The sequence below is a fragment of the Malurus melanocephalus genome, unplaced genomic scaffold (genome assembly GCF_030028575.1).
Source record: "Malurus melanocephalus ecotype Western Australia unplaced genomic scaffold, MMel_1.1 scaffold_696, whole genome shotgun sequence".
Taxonomy (NCBI): domain Eukaryota; kingdom Metazoa; phylum Chordata; class Aves; order Passeriformes; family Maluridae; genus Malurus; species Malurus melanocephalus.
This window is the reverse complement of record NW_026623928.1, coordinates 183,526-209,914: the sequence shown is the minus strand read 5'-3', so window position 1 is coordinate 209,914 and position 26,389 is coordinate 183,526. Positions and strand designations below refer to the sequence as shown.

The window sequence follows — 26,389 nt, the reverse complement described above, 5'->3', positions numbered from 1 at the left end:
GGTTAATTTTTAATTCAAAGTAAATAGCATCAACATAAGAGACCTAAATACACAGTCACTGTGTGGGCCCTCTCCCATTTACCTTTTCTGTCCCACTTTYTTAGTAATACTACAGCCTTCCAGTTCATCTTCTATCCTTTTGATTCTTCTCTATTTCAAAAACTTTCAGATGTGATTCCTACCACTGCTTCCTTGTATATATGCTCTATTGAGCACTTTTATAGGCATTCATCGCATTAAGCACATTTCTTAAATTTGACTTGATATTGTTCCAGCCTTCTGCACGTTCATTCCACTAGATGCAGAAAAGGCTATGAGAAGAACTACATCCATTTAGCCTAAGTACCCTCATCAGTGCCCCCCAACTGGAGCAACGAATATGCAATCTCAGTAATTGTGCTTGGATGTTACCTTCTTATTTCACAGTAAGTACACAGGAAGCTGGATGCTTCCTAGCATGTATAAGCTGAATGCATATACTCCACAATTTCCATGCCTCTCCAAAGTACTATGCAGATTTGCCATACATAACATACTTTTTCCCAGTGTGCCAGCAATAGCAGTGGTCAAAGTGCAGGATTACTGCACATTCAATGCATTACACATGGAAGAGGTTACAGGGGCAGTGGGCATAAGACACAGGATGGGACCTGAAAAAACAAGGCGAGTGCTGCTGCTACACAACCTCAGGGACCTGTTCCTAGTTGTTCTTGRAAAAGGAAGCCATTAGGCGAGGGCCACTGGTAAGACTGAACTACTTGTCAGACTGCACAGAAGCACACAATAAAAACCAGGTAACTCTAGCAGGGCAGATTCTCTGTGCAACACACAGGTGAAGAGATAGGAACAGGACAAAAGTAAATAGTCTGAAAAATCAAATTTATTTTGACTATGACTACATCTGCTATGCTACAATTGTTTCAAGTGACTTGTACAGTCCACCAGACAGAAACCAAGACAAGTCACAGGAAAACCATGTAAGAGATCCACAGGGTAACTTTCTATGCATCAGCATGCCTTCCCATCTGGAGAGTCACTTTAAAATTTTTTTCGTACAGCACTCATTTCCAATGAAACAATTATAGCTTTTATTTTTTTTTAATAGAAATGGTCTGTGTGACATCATTTATTCTGGAAATATTCCATTGTAATAGGAAAAAATACCAGAAAACTACTGTGAATCACAACACAAGTAATTACTTAACTTTTGAAAAAAAAAAAAAATAGAAAGAACCCAAAAGAACAAGTTTTGGCAAAGYTGTCATTCTCCACATATAGCTATTGAGGAATGGCATTTTAGGAACACCAAAGCAGTGTTTCATATTTTTACCTCAGTCACAGACACCTCCATAAGACGAGTTATTGGGTCTTGGTGGCTCACAACACCACAGAGCCAGCTGTTTTCATCCTCTGGTTGATAAACTTTAACTCTTTGGCCTTGGACACTGTAAGGACCTGGAAAAGAAGGACTCTGAGTACATTTTCAAAACAAGCTTTGCGTCACAGTAATTAAGAGTCACACAATAAAATAGTTCTGTGCACTTAATTAGGACTTGGAAGTGTCATTTTTTAGGTGTAAAAAATTGAAACAATAGGGCTTCTGTTGCAAATCCTGTGTAAGCAGGCATTTTATCCTGAAAAATCAATAGGTCCTCATTGTTGTAACTCAAGGCTACCRTGAAGACAAAATGAATGCAGTTTACAAGTTAGAAAAAAAAACCCCCACCAAAATAAACTCACTCCTCTGACAAAATCAAGSTAGATGGGGGCTCCTTGCTGACTTAATTCTTTTGCTTTCTAACCTACAGGTTAGCAATTAGGCAGCATTAATCCAGTGGACAGTCCCAGCATACTGACTTAGTCCAGATGYGTCAAATCCCAGTGGAAAAGCCATGCATTTCAGCATAGAAACATGTATTTGCATATCATCTCTAAATTGACCAGTCTTAGTTCTTTTACACAAGTAACAGATCATCTACAGAAAGRTTTCCTCTGACCCTGCCCTTGCTCTCCATATCAACACACAGAGCTCTCCTCCTACCCTAAGTCCAGACAAAATAAACTTCCKCTAATCTTGGATCATCAAAACCCACATGATCCAACAATCTGTATGTTGACACAGCCAGAACCAGGCACTTCAGAAGAAGGCTTCAACCTGGACAATTCCAAAGATACTTGTTCATGCAAGAAGTACCGTCCTCATAGAATTTCTATGAATGCACATTTTATTTGACCAAAAGGCACCAAATTACCATTAGGAATTACACAGACCACTGTCTTACATTTGAAGGACAATCTCTGAGCTGGTCYGCTGGCACACAAACTCTGGATAGAAATTATTTTAGCATTTGACCAAGATCACCCAAATCTGACAACAAAAGCCACAATCAGGCTTAACCCTAATACACAGTCCAGACTACAGATAAGGTATTARCTTTATGCTGACCAGCCACATCCACACATATCTTCAACTTAAACAACTGATGTATTAATCATCAAAATGTCAGAATTTGAATTGCCATTACAAAAGAAAGTTTATAAGGATCAACAGCTACCGAGGAACTTCAATTCTCAATATCCAGAATTATAAAACATAACCACACAAAAGGGCCAAAACTCTAAAAATAACTGGAAACTAAAATAAGAGAAGCTGTAAATACATGGACATTGTCCTTCTTTAACCACATCTTAAATGAGCAGTCCCAGTAGGTATTCTTGGTTGTACCTCAGCAATTGCTTACTGGTCTCTGTGATAAAATAATACTTCKTCATAAAGAACTTGCAAAATACAGAAAATTGACCTTCCAAATGAAACAATAACAGAAAGTATCACTATCTTCCTTCACAAATTCCAGCATAGTCTTACAACTGTTGCACAACAAAGCGGTTCTGAGACATAAAACACACCTCACCTCTACTAAATATCTCCTGAAGCTTCTGGTCGCTGATCAGTGCATTAACAGATTCTCTCAGTGAAGGCTGTTCCTGCAGAATCTGATTTTGGCTCTCTGTTCCCATCTGCCAAAACCAAACAGTTTTAACACAAAAGTACAATCTTCTAAGGAAAGAATCWTTAGTTTTTAAGAGACAGGTCTCCTTGGACTACAGTCAGACACTGACAAACAAGGAAAAAAAGGAAAATTAAGAAAAATATTACTGAACATGCCAGAAGGAATAAAAGGATTACCTATGCAAAAGTTGTTGCAAGACTTCCACTGCWATTATCAGCTATACAATGACAGCTAGCTCTCCAACTGAACAAGGTAGAGAGCATTTGTTGCATGCAAATGGAGGTTAGCATGAGGACTTGGAAATGCAGGGAAACAARCACAAATAGTGACAGGGCAGTGTAAGGAGAAAGAAGGATATGTTGGTGGAACAGGAAGAAAAAAAATTAATCTGACAAGCACAGCAYAAAAAATTTACATTTTAACTGAACACAGTTCAAATACCTGAAATAAACGTAATCCACTGGCATCAGACAGGAAACGTAAATGTCTGTCCAGAAGAAACTCCACTGGGACCACAGAGCCTAACCCCAGCTTATCTACTAGAGGAGTGAAGGTCTGTGATAAACAACAAAAAAAAGAATTCACCAAAATGRCTGAGCACACATACAGGCCAACAACAGTTGATTTCACACGCCATTTAGATTAAAAAAAAAAAAATTCTCATCTTGTACTGCCCAATAGTTTTAATGCAAAATACTAGTTATTATGGCTAAGCCAATAATTCTTGCATTACAAGCAGAAATTACAGGCAATTGTATCCATTTTTTTCATCAGATCTTATAGCAGAAATGAAAACACCTGTGGCAGTATTGTTCTTTCATAGGTGAGCACCTTCAGATGCTCAGGTTAAATAAAAAAAGCTTTGGTTAATGGTTTAAACTATCTAACGTATTTCAGATACAGCCTCCTGAAAAGAGTGGTTTTATTCCTCTACAGAAGTTAGCTGTAAGAAATTTATATGCTTATTATTAAATGCGAGCAGTTTTGGCTGGTATTTTGTGAAAAACTAAAGTTCATARCAAGTGTACTACTGATGCTCAAAAGACAGAATAAATCACTAAAAATACCCAGTGGAATCAGAAACCYTGTAAAAGCAGAATCAGAGAATCTTATAACATAACTTGCTGATGGAAGACAAAGTTGCCAACCAGAAACTTTGAAATGTGTTATTTGTCTCATGCTCACTTACATGATTTTGACACACAAGTATTCATGATATTTTTCCCTTAACAGTTCTCATCAGGTTCGTTTACACTCCATTCTCCTGTACASAACACTATAAATATAAAAATTTGTTTTCTCTGTTTATGTAAAACTGTTTCCTGAAAGTAAACAGGACTACAAAAAGGAGACAACGAAGGATGAAAAGACATTCTTAAGTGATAAATCTTAAACACAAAAAATATCCAACAAAACTCACCATACCTCACACCCCTGAAACATACCAATCCCCTTGTAATGCTAAGTAGTTGAGCTGCTTTCCCGTTGCAAAAATGTACTCTGGTGCCTTGGCTAACTCCAATCTGTAWTCCCATGCATTTATCTGGGTAGGCCTGTAGTACCTAGAGAAAGCTTCAATACTCATGTGGCTGTCCAGAGAACGGAAACATTTTTTTCAGCTAGTATACAAATAAAGCTTGAGTTGTAATGGAAATACTCTCAATGGAATCATCTCAAAGTCAGCATGCAGACTATGGTAACACCCCCTAATTACTCAGATTTTTAGAGATTTGGGAATCAACCGAAAGAAATTGATCCTGTATAAAAACAGTTTCCCAGAYGAAACTAACTGAAGTTCATTCTTGAAGACAATCTGGAAATACAATGAAAGGAAAAARCACTACCTACAGAGTCTCTGCTGTAAAGGCGTGGTTTTCTCCTGCCTTAATCCAAACACATTAAAGAAATCTTCAGAGAAAGATGCAGTCATAAACTTGCTGTTTTGAGCCCAAGTGCACATTTAAAACATTAAATTCAAATTCTACCAAGGCACAAGATCCTTGACAGGAAAAAAAAWTTCAATGTACCCATGCTCAAAATGTATTAAAAAGCAGAGAGTAGGGTCCTAAGCAGCCCAAGGACTGTGGGAAAAGAAACAAAAGAAGGGCCAAATAATAAAAATTAAACAGCATAAAAATGAAGGAAGGATTCTCACATATAATGATCTTTCCTCTTCAGAAGCCACTAAGAGAAGAAAAAGCATGTAATATACTTTTCACTATATACTACTAATCAGGATGTTTGCAGAATGGRTATATTTGGATATGCTAGCTAAAATATACCAGCTTTGTCTTCAGGTGTCATGACATGCAACTGTAACGTAAACAATAATATGGCTAACCACATCAGGAAACATGATAAAATTTTGCACATCGTGTTASTTAATGCTGACAATAAAACTGAAATAAAATGTTTCRACTGGGAGTCACCAATTTATAGTTAACATGTCTGGCACAGCCCACAGTCTATTCTCTTTCTCAAGGCGCTTTCTGGTATAACTACTTAAACGTTGCAACACCCGCTACCTTACAGAGCTCTGGAGAGTCCTTCATAAGACCAAAAGGCTTATTCTTACAATTCAGAAAAGCCTACCATACACAAAGTTTTAAAATAAGGCAAAATAATCTTTTCAGATATATAACACATTTCTTCAGAGACTCACTTGTAAATATCACATTTCTGTACAAAATGTCATAGCAATTTCTGAGGCAGGAACTGGGAGCACACTGCCTCTCCAATGCCTTCCCAAAGGCACTATAAGTGCCAGTTAAGGAACTCCTATTAGTAAAAGTCCATCCCCAAAGAACCTGCAAAATGGTGCTCTGTACAATTTCCAAGCCTTGAGTTTCACAGTGGAGCTGATGAAAAGCTCTAACAATCTAARGGCTTTTGGTCAAATACTCACCAGTGCAGGCCACTGTGCCAGTGAGATTCGAGTGCTCTGAAGCATAACCGGATCATTTCGAGGTGCCCAAACCAATGATCCTTCCAGCAGCAAAACTATAACTTCTTCAGCATGCACTTTCACCCACGCATGCTGGTTCCAGTTACAGCCATCAAATTCCACAAAGATCTGATGGAAAAGAAAAATTAGAAGGCATTTAATCTCTTTTCAGATGCTAAATAGAAAATAATATTCCTACAATCTTGAAGAAAAATCAGGACAAATATTGCAATGTTAAAACTGAGAATACATCTACATAGATCACACATCTACACCTATGAAATATTACAAAAGAAATGAGAATCAAATTCACAGCAACTAGTAACCTGTGAAAAATTATTTATCCCCAAAGACACATTACCAGCTCTAAATGTTGCGTTTTCCAATACAAAAATAAAGACGTGAAAATTGTTCATCCAAAAGCACAGCTGACGACACAATGCAATCCTTTTTCACAGTAGAATTTTTCAGAGAATTTCAACACTCTTACTTGGCACTTGAACAGACTTTATCAGTATGGTTAACTGACATTTACATAATTAAATGCTTCAGCCTGCAAGGCTCGTGTTTACAAAATCCACTCTAAATCAGAAGTTTTGTCTTGTCTTGTACATCATTAAACTCCCTGAACAAATGCAAATATGTTGGATGGCATGAGATTATCCAGACCTACCTACCTGCTAGATTTTTCAAAGCCTTATTTACCAGTGTAACAATACAAACCATACTAAACACTCTACAAATCTAAATCACTATTCYGAGATATCATCCTCCTTTTTTCCTATCACAAGGATAGGAATTATTAAAGTCATATRAAATCACATGGCAAGAACGCTGAGTACACAGGTTACAAATTTCATTCCATRTCCTAACAACTGGAGCTATTAAGTATTAGAACAGTCACATTCCAATCTTTCATCTACAGAATTTACAMACTTGCCAACAGGGCACTAACCTGAGAGAGACAGCTCTCTGCTTCACCAATAAACCATAGTAAAAGAAGTATTAGAGACCACTTACTCCTCTACCCTACTCCTCCSCCCAGATTCAAAACCTCAACTCCAAGGAGAGGGGGAGAGAATATGAAGTAACTCTCCTGATTAAGTCTTGAACTCCATTACTACTTAAGCTGTCCTGCTGAGAAACAGTACTGGACCTTTCAAAATATCCCTCCTCCAATTCAGTAATTTTCAGCAATATATTGGAAACTAGACAGAGCACATTTCCATTTTCAGTGGGCCTATAGCTTTCTCACTATTATACTTGTGCTACTTTGCCAGTAGCATGTGACATAATGAGAGAACTAAGGAGAGAACTAACACAGAAAAACAACAAAATGGAATCATTTGTTTACAATGTGTACAGTATTAGTGAGGTAATTGTCTTGTCATGATTCTCTTATCGCAAAGGTTATATGAAAAGAGGTTGTCATAAAGAATTACTAGAATAACACTGATTTTGGAATATATGCCTTTTTGCCAARTAATTAAGAATTTGATTAAAAGATGGGGAGATTCTGTAAGTAACAACACAGAACGGACCTCTCATTAGCATGTCTCCCTAAACTAGTTGGCAAGGACCACTGAAGGCAGACAAGTTCAAACAAGCAATGAAGTACAGCTTACCTGCCCCAAAAAAAGGATACCTACGAGGTTCATTTTATTACTTCACTCAAGGTTTAAACAGGACTTGCCTCAGTCTCCTTCTATGACCAACTGACCAGCTTAGTACAGGAGGGAAAGGCTGTGGATGCATTCATCTAGACTTCAGTAAAGTGTTTGACACCRTCTTCCACAGCACCCTCCTAGAAAAACTGGCAGCTCATGGTTTGGATGACTGGACCCTTTGATGGGTAAAAAACTGGCGCAGGGAGTTGCGGCGAACAGTGCCAAATCCAGCTGCGGCTGGTTGCAAGTGGTGTTCCCCAGGGCTCAGTATTAAGGCTGCTCCTATTTAGCATCTTTACTGATGATCTGCACACAGGGATTGAGTGCACCCTCAGTAAATTTGCAAACACCAAGTTGCATGGGAGTGTTGATCTGCCAAAGGGTAAGAAGACTTTGCARAGAGACCTGGACAGACTCAATCAAAAGACTGAGGACAACAGCCTGTGGTTCAACAARGTGGGTCCTTGCAGCACTGGGTCCCGCACTTGGGTTGCAGCAATCTCCTGCACCGCTACAGGCTTGGGGAGGAGTGCCTCCAGAGCTGTTTTGACAGAAGGGCACTTTGGAGTGCTGGTTGACAGCTACCTCAACAAGAGCCAGCGTGTGCCTAGGTGGCCAAGAAGGCAAATAGAAACTTGGCCTGTATCAAGAATAGTGTAGCCAGCAGCACTAGGGAAGGTGACCATCCCCCTATTCTCAGCACTCATGCAGCCACACCTCAAGTGCAGCGTTCAATTCTGGGCCCCTCACTTTAGAAAGGACATTAAGGTGCTGAAGCCTRTCCAGCAAAGGGCTACAAGGCTCATGAAAGGTCTAGAAAACATCTCTTATSAGGAGTGGCWGAGGGAGCTGGATTTATTTGGTCTTGAGGAGGCTCAGGGGCATCTCATCATTCTCTATGACTCCCTGACAGCATTTCAGTAGCACAAGTGGTCAAAGAATACCTCATGACCGTGTAGGATCCTGCAAAAAGCAWTTAGTGCAGCCACAGAAGACATATACACATTTTCTTCAGTGTGGATGTCTATTTTTTACACATGGGAAGAGAGAAAGGTCAGTGGAAAAAAAAAAAAAACCCTATGGCATAACAAGGATTCATAGGATTTTATACTTAGACCACCAATAAAGCATCACAGTGTAAGCAGAGAAAATGTACATCCACTACTTTGCAGTCAGCTCTTCCTCACAGAACTGTATTTTAATCGCAAAGCAGATAAAAATGTATTGAAAAAACATTCAACATTCCATTTGTTCTTAAAAATCTCTTTTTACAACAAGAAGCATTAAATGCACCCCAGTGTTATGCCTTCAACAGCAGCAATATGAGACATTACTTAGGAAGTGAGATGGAGCCTATACCACTTTGKGGTGTCACTTCTCCTCATGTACTCTTTAAATACGCAAAAGCATGCAAGCACTTTGCTCCCAGAGAGAATGATCCAGGAACATGATCACCTGTGCAGAACAGAAGGAAATGAAGAATACAGTGACACAGAAAGTAATCTGAATATCCTAGACTTACACAACTCCAGTTTGCAGTGAAGCTTCCCACCACTTCCACTGTCACAGTGACAAGCCCCGGTCTGAAAACTCCTCTTTCCAAATCCCTTACAGTTTSAAAGCCTCTACAAGCTCCCCATTTAGCCCCAGAAATACCTGAAATTCTGCAGCACACACATGCACAACAGCCAGGAACTTCCCCACACCTCGGCACAACAAACAAGATCAGCATGTTTTCTCACGTGCTTCTCTGCTCTCATCTAGTACATACAGCCCCCAGGCAGGAAGATACTCTTTCTCAACGTGACCTAGTTAGAGAAACTAGTTAAAATACCCTGATACTTACAATTAATTCAGAGTTCTGGTACTTGCAAAGTACCTAAGCTTATTCCACAATCCAGATAATTTCTAAAGACCAACTTTATTCCATGAAATCCCCTATGAACAATGTCCTTTAAATTATATGTTTTCATTAAATGTACAATTTACATATAATGTGAAAGGAAAAATGTTTTCAGAATACATTCAATTATGTGCAGATTACAGTAAGAAATAGGTAAACTCAAGAGAAAAAAACTTGGATAAGGCAAAATATTCTGTAGAAAACATGACCTAATATCCATTGTGGAAGGGAGTGGGGGGAGAAGGGGCAATTCTTTGCATGCCATCTAACATTGGATTATTCCACAACAGTCCCTCAAAACACTTCGTATCCTAGGCCTCCTAACACTTTGTGGTATCGTATAGCTTGCCTATTCACCAAAACAATCATCTCTCATACTTCTGTTCCACATAAGAAAAGCACTAGTCCTGCATAGGACACACTGAGCTATTTTGCCATTAGTATGTACCATGCACTTTTACAGCATTTGAAACCTACTGAGATGGAGCTTGACASGTCTTTTATAATCTTGTTCTAGCAAACATTTTGAGAAAGAGGGTARTACCTGCTTCCAGTTAGAAGAAGCAAAGCTGTTTTCTAATGGCAGCACAGTTTTTCCTCAGGATTTCTGCTAGGTGCCCTGCAATGGTGTTACAACTAGGACTGACCTTTACATACATTTCTTTGTGGAGGAACCACAACTGGAGGAACTCCACATTATACCAGGGTGTCTAAAAACTACTCTCTGCGACCAATTTTTTACAGGGAAAAAATCCCCAAAAATCTTTCTGAGGCTTTACCTGAAAAAGTAACAGCTTCCTAAAATTCCAATACACTTTAAAAAATATATGCTTTTAAGTTTATACCTCTTGTCTATTCCCAAGTTTTCTGTCCTAGAAARGTGCACATATTCAACTGCAGTTGAAGTTGAAGCCCAACATGAGACTATAGGCTAGTAATTGAAACCATCTTTRTAGGATACTATGAGAAAGGACAGACTTACGCAGACCAAAGAGTAGAAAACACATTTTTCCAAGCCTTTATCACACCTAGTCCACATCATTAACTTAGAAGAGAATTTCCTAAACAGTGGTTGACTGCTTGGGGCCAASTCATCACTTCTTCTGACAGAAGGAGTTTAGGAAGAACTCTTTTCTGATAGTACATCATTGCCATTGTCACAGCAGCATTCATTATGAAAGGAAGAGCCCATGAAAACAGTACATGTCCCACATTATTCTAAATTCTGCCTTGAGTATGTTACACATTTCACATTTCAGCATTCTTACGTAGATTTTGAGAACACACACTTCAGAGACAGCTACACCACTGAAAGGGTATTAAGTGGAAGGTTATTGATGAAAGGAACTGAGGGGAGAACTGCAGTGCTGATAGAAGGTAACAAATTCACACACCACAAAAAATGCAAGGGCACTGATGACACACAYGTCCAATGCAGTCTGCTACAAGAGTGGCTCTTCAGCTGGATCTTAGCCCCAATACATTTTGCAATTCAGATATTCTCAAACACTTGTCACATTTCCCTACTGAAGAAACCCTTTCTGCATCTCYTTTTATTTCCTCCTCCATGAACAAGATAGGCAGCAGCTAGAGTACATAATTACAGCTCTGAACTGCAGACACCAGGTGCCAGGCCCTCCAGGTCTGCAAAGCCAAATCCAGCACACTGCTTTCTGCTGACTGCCATAGGTGCAGTTCTAGAACAAGRCCAAGGAAAGCAGCATCACCAGAGGATGTCAAGGAAACTAAGTAGGAACTCTTCAAACAAGCCCAAAGAACTTAACATAAATACTGATTTTTACAAAACTACTCATTAAGAGAACTAAAACTATTCACRAACACAGAACTTCATTCCTCCAACCATGGATCACTGAAACAGACACAGCCCTCCAAAGCATGCCACCATTTACAGCGAGTGCCTGCAGAACTAACACATGCAAAGAGCAACTGCAYCCATACATTTCAAGAGCTCTTTTTAGGCTCTCCACCCAAGCGTTTCATAGAGCTATACTAGAAATAAAAACAGACAAATGCTAAGGAGTGCTTAAGTATATTACACTAAAGCTGAATTCCTACAACTGAAAAAATCTSACACAAAATCAAATGGATGAACCGCACTCAAAATTGCCCCCTCAACAGATATTTGCATATATAATTTAGGCTGATCAAGCCTATTTAACATCTTCCTGGAGGAAAACGAAAACAAAACAACAACAAACCTACCCAACAAAACAAAACAAAACAAAAAACCCACAAGTCAACATTTTGAAGTTATATGCAYGCAGACAAATCAGCACCAGAAATGTCTCAGACGTACTTGCTCCACACCTAAGTTACTTCCCATCACGACACCGGCGATGCCGGACCCCGCACATACTWGCCCGGCCGCTTCGCCGCCACGCTCGCCGCAGGCCGGGCCCCACCGCTTCCAGCCCGGGAGCGCGTCCGCCGGGCCCGGCGCTGCGGGGAGGGCTCGGGCCGCCGGCACAGTTCGGCCGCGGCACCCGCCCGCCCCCAGCCCAGCCCGSTCCGTCCGCGGCCCTCGCGGGAAGCTGGACCCGCGGCCCCGTCCGCGGTACGGTGTGCCCCCTCCACTCCCGCTCCGATCCTCACCGCCAGGTCCTGGGGCACCGCTCCGCTCATGGCCCTCACGGTGCCGCTCCGCCAGGCCCGCGCRGGCAACGCAGGCCCCGGCTCCGGCCCCGGCGTCTCGCCCTCGCCCGGTCCTGCCGCCAGCAGCAGCAGAAGCCGCTTCCCCACGGGAGAAGCCGCCGCGTCTGCCATCCCCGCTGGGCACAGCCGCTGCCCGAGCGCTCCGGCCGCAGCCGCCGCCCGAGACACCAAGAGGCTCCTGCCCCGCGCTGGGCCCGAGCACCGCCCGCCGCCGTCCCAGCGTGCCCCGCGCAACCGGCCCCGCCCCCGCCCCGCCCCCTCCCGGGGCTTGCCCGGCCCCACAAGGCCCCGCGCGGGACGGCGGGATGAGAGCGCCGCCGGAACGGGCGGGACGGGGGTGCCGCTGGAACGGGCGGGATGAGGGCCCCGCTGGAACGAGCGGGATGAGAGCGCCGCTGGAACGGGCGGGACGGGGGCCCCGCTGGAACGGGCGGGATGAGAGCGCCGCGCGGGACGGGCGGGATGAGAGCCTCGCTGGAACGGGCGGGACGGGGGCGCCACGGGAACGGGCGGGATCAGGGCCCCCGCTGGAACGGGCGGGATGGGAGCCCCGCTGGAACGGGCGGGATGGGNGCCCCGCTGGAACGGGCGGGATGAGAGCGCCGCGCGGGACGGGCGGGATGAGAGCCTCGCTGGAACGGGCGGGACGGGGGCGCCACGGGAACGGGGCGGGATGAGGGCCCCGCTGGAACGGGCGGGACGAGGGTGCCGCCGGAACGGGCGGGACGAGGGCGCCGCTGGAACGGGCGGGACGAGGGCGCCGCTGGAACGGGCGGGACGAGGGCGCCGCTGGAACGGGCGGGATGAGGGCCCCGCTGGAACGGGCGGGCCGCGCGGCGGGGTGGGAGGGCCGGCTGTGGGCAGGAGCCTGCCCTAGGCAGACTCGAACCACCGCCAAGTTCAAAACCTGGAATTATCGCATGAATTAAGGAGTTTTAACCTCAAATTCGAGGAAAACACACAGAGGAACCAGTGGGCGCGTCTCAGGCTGAATCCCACGGCTAGCATGAGGAACTGCTGGCGGTCCCAGAGGACCGGGTGCCTCGCTTCCCTTTCAGGCAAATTTTGGAGAGGCGTGCATTTAAGGAGTAATTAAGATACAAAATCAGTATGTTAATGAATTCAGCCGTCATGATTAGTTAATACATTTGAACAGGTCTCATATAGCATAGCACAATGTTCTAAACGTGCCCCTTCTCAACATGGACCACAAAATACTTTAGCATCCTGCAGTTCGAAAAATGACATGCAATTTTATATCTGTTTCTGCTTGTGCAGTAAAGGCACAGTAGACTGATGGAAACTGGAATGAGTAGATGGTATACTCCGTACCAGCACAAGGATACTCTTGTGGAACTAGGTTGTTCTTTTGCATGTACTGTTTCTTCGCTCGGGCAGACTTCTCTGACACTGATTTAGCAATGCAAAGGCAAGTTGCTTGCTTTCAATTTCATTTATTCAAATGATTGTGCCAGGTTATTTTAAGTAGGGGCTTTTCCTCTTTGTTTCTTTCTAGTTACAGGGATCCAATGTACTGATTGGAATATGGGTAAGAATGCCCAATACCAGTTTGTACAATGTGCCTGTCATCAGGAAAATATTTCGTAGTTTCATTCCATTATCTGTTCTCTTTATGGTGTGACTTTAGACCTAACAGTGTCACACAAATTAAATTCTGAACAGATTCTAAGACAGATTATTACRTAAGAGACAGTTCAAAGAGTTTTTGGAAGCAGAATCTGCCTACGGTAGTTTGAACAGCTACACAAAACTTCAGAGTATCAGTGGCACCAGCCCTCAGTGCTATCCTCCTGTGCTGTTCATCTCAGAGTTTTGATTTACTACACACCACTGGATTTACTAACTCCCCCCTCTTCTTTTTTAATATCTACATGAAACATTACTGAAGGGTAGAAGAGCCATTATGTCTTGCATCTAAGTGACKGCCATGGTAAATCCAATATGAGTACTACATTCTTTGAAGACCAGTCTTTGCCCTCGTGTCTTAAATTTCTTTACTGAAACAGTAAGATCAGCTGTGCACTAGAAATTGTACTACCATGTGAAAGATTCCAAGTGTTCCCATCCCCTTCTCATTCTAACAGCTCAGACTCCCATGGCATGATAAAGCGGGCCAGCATTTCCCATCTCCCAAGAATGGGTGCTGGAGATTCCAATGGCATACAGCACCAGGTGGGCCAACAGTGATAAAATCCACCAATACTAGGGGTTTCTTGCCTGTAATGATTGACCCAGGCAGGCAGCATAGGCTATAAAGTATGAATTAAATTCAATTTATGAAATATGTAACRACTTTTCTATGCTAATTTTGTTGCACCAACCTCTGTTACAAGTCAGAAAAATTAGTTTCATGGGCTGTGTGTTAATTTCAAACACTAATTTTTATTGTGAAAGCTACTACTGTTAAACTACATACCTAAGTGGCTGCACAACCAGATACCACAATTTCAGCTTGTGAGAAATCAGGTAAGTAACCACCAGGCTACATCCAAAGGTGTCCCTTTAGCASTGAAGATGGCTTTGTCTCCAGACTGCCACCCTCATAGCCTGGACTGATGGTCAATGCTCCAGAATACAAACAAAGTAATTTGCCAGAGTGGCTGATCCAGGGATGGATTTTGTGGAATTTACATAATTCGAGAAAAGCAGGACTGATGCAGACACTTACCTGTACAGGTTTTCAACCCTCCCTTTCAATACTTTATCTAAGGCTACCYCTTCCATAGACAGCAGCCATATTCTTTGGAGAACTTTATTAAAATATATCCAAGAAGTAATCAAACATTTTCTAATGAGCCAGGAGAGAACTGAAGTGAGAAAAACATCTGTACAGAGGACAGTGCTGTAAGTTTTTGTTTACATGCTTTATTTCAATGTTTCACAGTTTAATCATTGTCTACAAAAATATATTTCTGAAACTCTGAGTCCTCTATAAAAAAAGCTGGTCAGCAGCAGTGACCCTGACAAACAGAATGTACCTTGGGATAGTGTGAGCACCTCCTGTAAGCAGATTAGTGCGGCTAGGGAACTCCTGCCTCACCCTGGGAGACTTCTGTTCTTTGGGATTAAAGCTCTGCACTAGTTCTGAAGGAAGGCATTAAAAAAAAAAAAAAAGTAATTCCACTTCTGTATACTGCACTAAGCTTGGAAGGGGGAGCTGCAAATTCAGTGTATCACACAGCAAAGAGTGCTAGCAAAGCACTTGGCACTCAGGGAAAGAAGACCTCAAGATGCTTTAGTACTGGTAAACTTTTTCTTTGAGCTATCCATTCAGAATAGCCTTTGGTGATAAMAGGTTCAAGCTGTCAGCAGAGGTACAAACAGCACACAAGCAGAGTATTCCTATAAATGCAAAGAGAGTCCTTCTTTGAGCACAAGATACGGTTTCTGTTCATTTTTACCTCAACATTTTCTTCTGTGGCTTTAATCAAGGGGAAAATTACTGTCACATAGAATAACAAGCCTACAACATGTTGGATAGAACAGAGCCACTATCAATGCTGTCAGCTTCAACTTCTTGGTACCCAGAACTGAAAACATGTCTTACAACATCAATTATTTAATTCCTATACTTACTAGTCACTAGTGCATCTAGCCACCAAAGAAAYAAACTGAGAAACTCAAGTTTCCCCAAATGAGATCTTTCCATTCTTCCTCTGCTCAGTAATTTGACTGCTCTATAGGGATACTTGTAGTTAAGAAGAAAAAAAAATAAATTGCCTCTTTTAAAAAAATAAATCTATCTTGCATTGTGCTCTAGAAAAGACAAGGTCAATGTATTCTGATCCTCAAAGCTTGTAAATAGAAGCCCCTTACCACAAAATAATCTCAGACCTGAACCCCTAAGCAGGGCAGGAATTTTCAGCAGCAAAAGAAGAGTAGTTATTGACAGACTGCTTTCCTAATGTGGTAAYAGACAGAAGATGAGCTCTCTGAAAACATTTTTACACCGGCCTGTCAGCAGAGCTTTCTGAACCAGCAGCTTGTGAAATCCAGATTTTCTAGAGRTTGGAGAATTCAGGAAAGTGCTGCTGGTTATTTTAGGTACATCTGCCATCAACGGGCTTCTGAGCTCCACGCTTTTGTACAGAAAAAGTTGTCCTGTAATAACTCATGCCTACCACCAGTCTCAGCCTGATCTGCTAAACCTGAGCAGCCAAGGAGGTATATGAATTTTAAGTAGAATCAGTATAATCCACAAAATCACAGAAGCCAAGAAACTTCACTGAGACAAATACCTTATCCAAAAAAGACACTCAGCACTAGAAAACTAGTATTAATCTCACTAATGCTAAACAGTTAAAGTGTAAAATCTGTAAGAAAACACCTGAAGTTTACTTCTTAACTAGTTTCCTTTCTGGAATTGCTGGGGSGACTGGCAAAGGGGAGGAGAAAGGAATGAATCATTGTATTAGTAGCAAGCCATTATGGAGAAGGCAGTTTTGGAGAAAAATTTAAAACCAGGAAAAAAAMCCCTGAAAACTTAAGTTATTCTGAAGCTTTCCTTACCTTCCCWAACAGGCCAAACAGAAGATTTTGTCCATGCTTTAAGTTGTTTTTCCAGTCTGTTCCCATCTGTGCAGCTTCCAGTCACAGACACGCAACAGAGGGAATAATCAAGGGYGGCAGAGAAACCCATGCATAGGGTATGCCTCCCATATAGCACCTACTTTAATATCAAAACATGAACAAATCAATCAGGTATTACTACACCTGCATGGAAAGGTTATAAAGAAGTGTAACGAGATGAAATAAAAGTAAGACTTGTTACTAAAGAAAAATCTTCTTCTGTGGAACCTCTTTTGCTGAAGACTCCACACCCCTCAAAAAAGCGATTCATATTTAATAATTTGTGAAATGGAAAAGACTTSCCAGCAACAATCCTGCCTTGGCTTCAGGTGAAAAACTGAGAGTTTTTGTTCTCCTTTAGYATCACAAAGCCTATTCATGTAGAACAAACTGCTGTCTTGCATTGTCCTACTGCTGTGCCMTGCCACAGAGATGCAGCATAATGATGAGTTGGAAGAGACCCATCAGGATCATCGAGTCCAACTCATGGCCTTGTGCAGGACACCCCAAGAATCCCACYGTGTGCCTGAAAGCATTGTCCAAACACTTGTTGAACTAAGACAGGCTTAGTGGTGTGACAACCTCCCTGGGGAGCCTGTTCCAGTGCTCAACCACCTTCTGGGTGAAAAATGTTTTCTTGACTGTTAAAAGCTGCCTTCTCCACCAGCACAGACAAGTGGGACATTACTTCTAGCTGATGCAATTATGCAAAAAGAAAAAAAATCTGTATCCTAAAGCTTAGAATTCCAACGTGATGGATCCCTTGTGGACAAACACTGCCATAGACTATGAGGTACTTGTGTGTGACAGGAACCAGCAACTGGAGCTGCACATTATTGCTACTTGYTGTCTCTCAGTGCAAGTTTTTTCCCATTTCTGCATTTTCTTACCTTCTCCAAGTTATAGACTCCAGAGTGAACTATTCTGAAGCCTCACAAACACGGTGGCCACCAAAATGCATTTGATGACATTTAAATCCCTTCCAAATTGTTTACAAGGCTGGCTTTGAGACTGTTAGCTTTTAACTTCAGGCCTAGAACTGCATAGAGGAAAYTTTGTATGGTCAAGAGCTAACAGTGCCTGCGCTGTGCCTGTTCTCACAGGAAATGTTATTTRAAACAATCAAAGTAACACACAGAGCTTAGTCTAGGCTGCATTCTATCAAGAGCATAATGAAGACAATAGTCACAACTTCTCCAATTCACCAATATTTTTTCTAATATTCCCCAAGGCTACACTTAAAAGAGGTCCAGCCAAATTAAATTTAAGCTACAAGTCACAAYTGAAAAGTGTGCACTTTAGTCTGGTGTTCAGAACACTGAGGACCATCCCTGATCAGGTGGCTTCACTTCTRTTTTCATGTGCACAAAGACAGTTCCCTGTCACACACAACTGAAGCAGATACATGGGAAAACTGATTCATTAAGCCTAGGGGAGGCAAAGTCACTGCTGCCATGCCCCAGAGAAGGAGAAAGATTCATTGAGAAATTATGACTAAAGGGTTACAAAATAAAGGCAAGAGCTAAAGTTTGTCGGCAATGAAATGCATTCTGCTGTCCCATGTGAACAGGAAACAGTTTCTGTAGGGTGTTAAAGAAAGTCCTAGGAGTAGATGCCCTCCTACTTTTTTCTACTGCCAAARGAGAGGAGAGAAACACACTGCTATTGATCAGCAGGAATCTCTCTGTCTGCATCCAGTTTGCTCGTCTCTCCTGGGGAAGGGGTACGTGGTGCAGAGTGAGAAACAGGAGGGATGCCATGAGCTACAATCCCTTCCACTACTGGTGGTTCAGGTAGCCCAGGGTTGGCTACTCCCACTACTCCTGGAGGAAACCTAAAACCAACAAAAACATAGAAATTATTCRCTTGTCCAACAGAGTTATTCAAAGGAAAAGGAGCCATGCCCTCAGACACGTGATGGAAATAAATCTGTCTTTCTAACAGAAATGCTCTGGGATAAAAMACAGGAAAAGTCTTCAGAGATGAAAAACAGCAGTGATATCCCAATGCCAAATGACACTTATTTGCAGACAGACCCAGATAGTCTGAGGTCACATACTAAGCATTTGAAAACAGATACAAAATTTATCTCCAGTGGAAAACAYTATGAATCACTCTATGAAGGCACCTGGATGGCTAGGAATTCCCTCCCCAGGAGCAGAAAGAGTGTAAACTGCATTATCCTTCACTGGGCTCCAAGACGGAGAAAGTAAGAAGCTGAACTAMTAAAACAGCTAGATGCAACATGAAAAAGAGTACAGTGACAGTCATGAATTGCTAATAAACTAATCTTCCATTACTYCCATTCTGCTACCCTATGCACTCTCCATAAATACATCCAAACCTCCATAGATCTCTCATAGAAGGAAAAATATATTTTCTACTTTGCAGATGGGAGACAAACAGAAGGGAAGCAACCTGCCCACAAWCACTTAGCAGATCTGTAACAGAGAAATAAACTCAAATAGACTCTATTTAGACTACTGAATAAATCCACTAGAGGCTGTCTCAGTAATAGTCCATATCTGGGCTATAGGTAAGAACTGTGCTTTGTTTATAGAGCCCTAATGGTATACAAAACTTCTAATATAAAGTTCCCGTCCTTGGGCAGGGCTTTGAAGGATTTGGAAATACTGACCAGTATTCAACTGGAACGAAAGATGACCAAGTACATGTTAAATCCTAGTACAGCTTTAGAAGTGCTGCTGTTAAGTTTTGGGAAAGAGCTCATATACAAGAGTACACAGGAACAGAGATATAGCTRTTTGCAGGTAAAAGCAGTTCTCAAACCCCTGGCTTACTTCAGCTGGAAGCTATGTTTGGATAACCTGCATATCTCACCTGTAGGCTGTGGCTCCATTGAGTTCTGGGTGGACTGTTGCAGGATCAATACTGGACCACTGAGCTGCTAACACCAAGTACTCCTTATTAACACAGTTTCTCAAAGCATCAGGTATGTGACCTGCAAGGGCACCAAGAATGACAAAAAAACCCAGGAAACAGGCAGGAGAGACTTGTTCCCTGCAGGATTTACAAAACAATATAGAAAGGAAAAGCGCAACATGTTTTCATCCACCTCCACAGGGTAACACTGGGCACAGGAGATTCTCCTCTGAGCATCTGGTGTCTGGGGACAGCAGGAAACTGATCTTTCCTTCCCAATTTTGTGAAAATTATTGCCACAAACTGCTTGCAACTGCCAAGCCTCACTTTTTTTTAAGAGACAATATGTACTACTTACGGAAAAAAAACATACAGTAAAACTGTCAGAGGAATTATTGCAAAGGATTTGGAAGATGTAGGTAAAAAGGCTTTCCCAGGAAAAGAGCCACTCCAGCATTAGGTACAAGAATTCTCAGAAGACAAACATACAATTATCAWCTTACACTCCAGTTCCAGAAACCAGTTAGTGAGCCTAAGTGTTCCAAACAGTCAGCATAATCGTTGMAGTGAACTAACAAAAAACCCACTAATTCAGCAGCAACTACAAATCTTCTTCATTACCTGTAATAGCTCTGCGGATCTCTTTAGCTGCGTCTTCTCTGGATTCAATGGAAGCCTGTTCACTGTACCAGGCAGTGTGAGGGGTGCAGATAACATTGGGTGCATCTTTTAAGGGTCCCTGAGCGAAACTGTGGAGAAGAAAAAGGTTTTTTCCAGAAGCGATAACCCCATCTGTCCTCTTGGGCATCACTGTAACCAGAACAACAAACCCCCCACCCCCCCCCCCCCCAAAAAAAAAACCCCACCCCAAAACCAAAAAAAAAAAACCACCCCACCCCAAACCACCAAAAGAATCATCCAGCTTAGGTAAGCCACCAAATAACAGCAGGCCTGCAGGTACAACATTACCTGAAAGGCTCAGACTCATGCACATCCAATGCTGTTCCTCTGATTCTCCCCTCTTTCAAGGCTTGTGCTAAGGCTTTCTCATCTACCAGCCCTCCCCGGGCTGTGTTCACTAAAAAGCAGCCCTGACGCATCTGGAAGAAGAAAAATWTTAAGTACATTGAGAATGAGACTTTTCATGGAAGCTAAATGAATCTTGGGAAGTCTACTGGAAATGATCAGGAGTCTGCAGTGATTAGATGGAGGCCTGGAGGAACTACGAGTGCTTTCACTGCAAAGCTTACCACAGGGAAAATGCCTGCACRCAATGCTTGAGAAATTTGCTTTAAAAATCAACAAACAAAACCACAAGACAACAAGGGCAGAAGTGGAACTCTCAAGTTCTGCACTCCATATTCATCCTACTACATTAAAAAAGAAAGAGGACATGAATCATGAATCAAGTATCCAGCTAYACAAAACTGGACTACAATGTCCAAATGCCTCTCATAAAAACACTGGAAAGCATTCATAGACTAGTGGAGTTCAGCCCGAGACTGACTTTGCAGTGGGCTTGGGCAGWGAGGCTTTTGCAGTGCAGTGTAAAACATACACAGTCCCAGCCACACCACAAGCAGTGCAGTAAATTATGTACTTTAGAGATAATTTGAAATTATTGAAGCACCTAAAATATTTCTTATAAATGAAACTATTTTGCAAGAAAAGGCAATCCTATTCCCCTCTTAACATGAAATTCTGTATAGCACRAAGCACAGGCACCCGGATCCACACGCTCCCAGCCTCCAAAGGCAGCAGGTGGCACACAACAGAGGCAGCAGGATTCACACGCTCTCAGCCTCTGTGAAAGCAGCAGTTTCTGTTTGCATTCATTTCCACAGTGCTCTGTGGGGGAAATCAAGCTCCTGCTGCACCTGTTTAATAGTGAAGTCATTGATGAGGTGATGGTTATGTTCATTCAGGCTGCAGTGCAATGTGATGCAATCGCTGTGCATTAGTAGATCCTGCAGGGTTCCTACTCGTTGTAAACCCAAGGATCGCTCCACTCCATCCGGCAGATAGGGATCATAGAAAATCACGTTGAAGCCAAAGGACTTGGCTCGCAGAGCCACTGCCTGTCCAACTCGGCCTTCACAAAAGAAAACCCACAATCATCAAGGAAAGGTAAAACAAAACTTTAAAGACAAGATACTGGGGTAGACTGGGAGCCTACACTGAAGTTTACTACTGCCAGGGCCCAAAGTACTGCAGCCCTGGAAACCCCTAGGATTGCCACAGGTATCCAGAGAAGGCTATTCAGTGCTGATCCTATGTGGCTAATTCTAGCTCTTCCCCATGCAATAGCCAGAGCTTAGTCAAGATGCAGCTCTATTTTCAAACCAAATCTGGACCCWGAGTCAGAGGTAATAATCTGACTACAAGAACTTGGAGAAGCAATTGATAGCTACCTTTCAGGCAGCTTCATTACTGACACAGAGCCTAACACACAGGGAAACAGWCACCGAGAAGAGCTGTATGAATGTTCCAATTCTTCTAACCATTTGAAATTGAAAAAAAGAATACCCAATCCCCTGACACAMACCCAATTCTTGAAGATATCCAGAATGACACAATAGGGCATTGGCATTCCTTAGGAGCCAGTGTGTTTCACAGAGAAACACAGCACACAAAGAACAGCTGTACAAGTATCACTTTTCTCAGTATGTGAYTCTCAGCTTCCCAAAAATGTTCACAGTGCTCTTTTCAGTCTAACAATTCCCRTCACTTACCTAGTCCAATGATGCCCAAAGTCTCCCCACGGATACGCACAGCGCCTCCAGCCACCTCTCGAATCTGTTCTACACTTGAGGCTCGATTCCCTTCCCGCAGAGCCTGATGAAGCCAAGTAACACGGCGATAGAGGTTCAAGATGTGGCAGAGGGTAGAGTCAGCAGTCTCCTCTACTGAAGAGGAAGGGATGTTGCAAACCGCAATGCCTACCAAGCCATAGAATATGAGATTTTTTAGCAACACAATTCTAAACCAACATAAAGCCTTTAGAGGCACAAATGCTGAAAGGTATTTCAGTACTGCAGAGCTTCAGAAACACAGGATTCATTTCAAAACCTCATTCTACAACACAGATGCAACCAGTCATTTTTTCAATCCCTCAGGAGCTACCACTACTTCCTTATAAATATCCAGTCGATCGACACATGCACCAGAAAAACAAACAAACCGGCTAAAATGAGAAAACTGGGCCATACAAGTGATACAAGCAACTGACTCTTKTAAGAGATCTGCATTCAAAAAGATGCACTCCTTCCACAGATACTCCTGACAGATTAACTGGCAGACTGTAGAAGAATTGGGACAGATGGCTGAGCTCTTCATGCCTCACAGTCCAGATGCTCATCAGCCTCCCCAGGAACAACAGTAAGTAACTAACTCATTAAATGCAGACARAAGCCCCAGGAGCTTCTCTAAATCCATTTGAAGTTACACTTAAAAAAAAACACGTAACACTCCCACTCAGGAATAACATATAACCACAAGGACCATAAAATCCATGGCTACAACTATCAGGTAAATTACTAACGCAAATAGAGTTTAAGTCCTAGATGTATAAATTATGGTCACAAAAGAGAGAGATGGAACAGTGCAACAWATCTGGTAATTCCTGAGCACTTTATTAAAAAAAATAGGAGGGAGTAGGCTGGCAACAAATCATTTCACTCCAGCTATCCTTCATTCGACAAACCAGCTAAGACGTAAAAATAATTAGATGAAAAAATGGTCTCTTCCCAAACATAACCCTAGCCACTTGCCAAACCAAGGCAACCCTCCTGCCTCAAAAATCCACCACCTAACTAAAAACTGGAAATAGAATCTAAACAATGGTTGAAGACATCATTGTTTCATAGGCCTATTCAGAGACACTGACTAAATTCAAGACCATGCTTTCCCATGAAAATTAGGAGAGTAATGGCCACAGACAATCCCAGGTATCTGCTTATCTCTATCAAATTATTTTCAATTGTGTCATAAGGCCACACAGACAACKTGGAGGGCATAAGTAAGGGTGATAGAAAAACCCAATGTCTCTYAATCTCACTGGTTACCATTTCATTCAACTCTAGACAAGCCCCAYGCATGCATTACACAGTCAGACACACACTGTGTTAACATGCAGTATTATGCCTAAATGTAAGAAAACTCAAATATAGACAACCGCCCTCTCTGCTCTGAAGACTGAGAATACAAGGRACAGTAGCTTACCTCAGAATGAATTAAAAGGCCTGGCTAAGCATGAAAATAACCATTAATTGTCCATGAAATAGCAAATTTGGCCATGCATAAGGGCCATCATATTAACGCTCCAAAGCAAAAATCACAAGCAACAGCCTGATGGTGAAAGAACTTTGACTGATTTTACCTTGGATTAATGAGTGTGCAGTGGGGGAAAAGTGGAATCTTTGAATCTGAGTGAATCAAAGACATGGATGGCGACTTTAGGTAGAGAAATGCTAGGCTACGTTAGGTTTCAAACTCAGCATAAATATGTAAAGGCTGGATGAAAGCCACGGACCTTGACAGGAACTCATGAGACTATTCCTTCGAATCATCCTGACGAAAAAGCTCTTTTGACTTAATTCAAGCACTAGCCAAATACACACTCTGCATTTGTTAGCAATTCATCTGTTCTTACGGATCTGAAAATTGCAATGCCTACCTATTTCAATTTTATATACAAATACRTGTATTTGATTTAAGCTTAACAGGRCCTGCATTACATTAAGGAAGATTTCAAATCCCTTACACTTGTAAAACTTAAAAAAGAAGGGGCAGGGTACTTAAGTGATCCATCCCACCTAAGAGACTACAAGGTCCAGAAGTCTCACTCCCATCTGTTTAATAAATAGCAGCTTTTTGTCACTTGATCCAGAGGCTTTTCACATGCCTAGGGCTCTAAAGGGAAAACTAATAAAGGCTTGAACCGGAACCAACTTGCGTATACAAAATTAAGTGGAAAACTCATGAAGCATTTACAACAAGTTTATCTTGAATTAGCATTTGCAGGTGGCTTTCAGACATAATTTTGCTCAGTGCTCACAAAAAAACCAAAGTTGTCTCACCAAAAGTTACCTAGACACCACATTCAGGTTCCTGAATACCAAACAGCAAGGACACCAACATCTGTAACTGAGAATCTTTCTTTTAAGCCATCTACCAGCCCCTATATTAGTCAGCTTCCTAAAGACACCTGATATTGAGCAGCTCCAAATCTTTGTACATCGAAGTTTTTAAATGCACTCAGCTATAAAGCACAAAAACACAAGCAGCGTTCCATTTCACATTCAGTTCTGATCRTAACAGACACCTAATAGTGCCATCGTACCTAATTCTGCAGCGGATTTGATGTCAACGTTGTCATAGCCACTGCCAATACGCACAATGACCCTGAGGGCTTTGAATTTCTCCAGATCCTGACGAGAAAGGGTAATGGTGTGATACATCAGAGCTCCTACTGCCTCATTCAGCACCTATAACAAAAACCAGTCCAAATCAATATCTGGTTTGGTAACCTAAGAAGTAGAGCTCTACATCTGAATGATTGCACATTTTCTTGCCCACCTTTTCRTGAATTTCCTGAGTTGACTGAGCATCACAAAATGCCACCGTAGCAACATCCTTCAAGATGGGCATCTCCACAGTGCAATCTCGTCCATCCAGGAGGGCAACCAGTGGCCGTGCTGGCATTGGGCCATTCACAATAGGAGGCCGTATGCCTATTAAGGAAGTCAGCAGGAGTGATTACATGAAAGACACGAATTCTGAACTCCCATGTGCTAGTCCAATAAGTTACTAATGGTATTTAAAAACAGATTAAGCAAAGCAAAAGACATTAATAGAAAACAAACACATAGAAAAGAGGCTAGGAAAAAAACACAACCACCTCTGTCACCCCTTAATAAAGGAAAATAAAGCATGTTTTATCAATAATGAGATCATAGAGGTGATCTACTCAACAGCACGCCATCTTACTCCAGGCTCCYGAAACGAGTGACAAAGTCGCTTCAGACCTCCTCCCTAGTAACCTCCCCCGCTCCATCCCAGCATGCCCAGATACAATTTCCCCCTTAAGCGATCAGAACTTGTACGTTCACAGGCCTCCGACAGTCACTAGCATCCGCCCCTTCCCAGAAGGCGCTACACTGCGCTCCGTGGGCGGCCGGGCCCTGCTCGCCGCCGGCCAGCCGGACCTGAGCCCCACAGGGGTGCAGCGGCTGCCTCGGCTCCCCGTGCCCAGGGCAGGTGCCGCTCCCCGCTCCCCGCTCCCCGCTCCCCGCCGCTGCCGAGGGGCGCCCGCCCCGCCTCACCTTCGCAGATCCGGTCCAGACGCTGCCGTTTCACTTTGTGCCGGTCCATGAGCCGGGCGGGGCCGCGCCGCCCTCGGCGCCGCACAAGGACCGGGAGCCGTCACCCCCCGCCCGCGCCGCTGCGGCGGAACCGGAACCGGAACCGGAACCGGAACGGGAACGGGAGCGGCGGCCCCGCCAGCGGCCCCGGAGCGCCCGCGCTTCCGCTTCCGGAGCGCGGAACATGGCGGCGCGGAGCGGCACCGGCACCGGGAGCGGGAGCGGGAGCGAGCCCGACCCCAGCGGGGCACCTGGCATTCCATAATCCCGGCTCACAGCCGGCTCCGGGCAGCATGCGGCTGTTCACAGAAACCTGGGAGGTGCATCTTGAGATGGAGCTTCAGATCTTCCTAGGA

The 26,389-nt window shown here is 42.9% G+C and overlaps 2 protein-coding genes across 2 annotated transcripts in view; both read right to left on the bottom strand.

The window, feature by feature from the left end:
• The window catches only part of KDM3B (lysine demethylase 3B), a 49,075-nt gene extending 36,660 nt beyond the window's left edge, over window positions 1–12,415 (bottom strand). Inside the window, exons 1-5 of the mRNA XM_057384304.1 lie at window positions 12,139–12,415; window positions 5,917–6,084; window positions 3,453–3,566; window positions 2,913–3,018; window positions 1,331–1,455 (exon numbers count right to left, since the gene is read on the bottom strand). Coding sequence (XP_057240287.1) covers window positions 1,331–1,455; window positions 2,913–3,018; window positions 3,453–3,566; window positions 5,917–6,084; window positions 12,139–12,309 — 684 coding nt within the window. The 5' untranslated portion in view covers window positions 12,310–12,415. The remainder of the gene's footprint in view (window positions 1–1,330; window positions 1,456–2,912; window positions 3,019–3,452; window positions 3,567–5,916; window positions 6,085–12,138) is intronic.
• A 4,523-nt stretch (window positions 12,416–16,938) lies between these two features.
• LOC130584350 (C-terminal-binding protein 2) lies at window positions 16,939–26,156 on the bottom strand. The gene is made up of 9 exons (XM_057384294.1): window positions 25,995–26,156; window positions 25,249–25,403; window positions 25,013–25,157; window positions 22,404–22,610; window positions 21,549–21,763; window positions 20,641–20,771; window positions 20,293–20,420; window positions 19,630–19,750; window positions 16,939–18,622 (listed from the first exon to the last, which is right to left on the bottom strand). Exons 1-9 carry the CDS (start codon window positions 26,041–26,043, stop codon window positions 18,451–18,453), a joined length of 1,323 nt encoding a protein of 440 aa, XP_057240277.1. The 5' UTR covers window positions 26,044–26,156; the 3' UTR covers window positions 16,939–18,450.
• Between the last annotated feature and the right edge of the window lie 233 nt (window positions 26,157–26,389).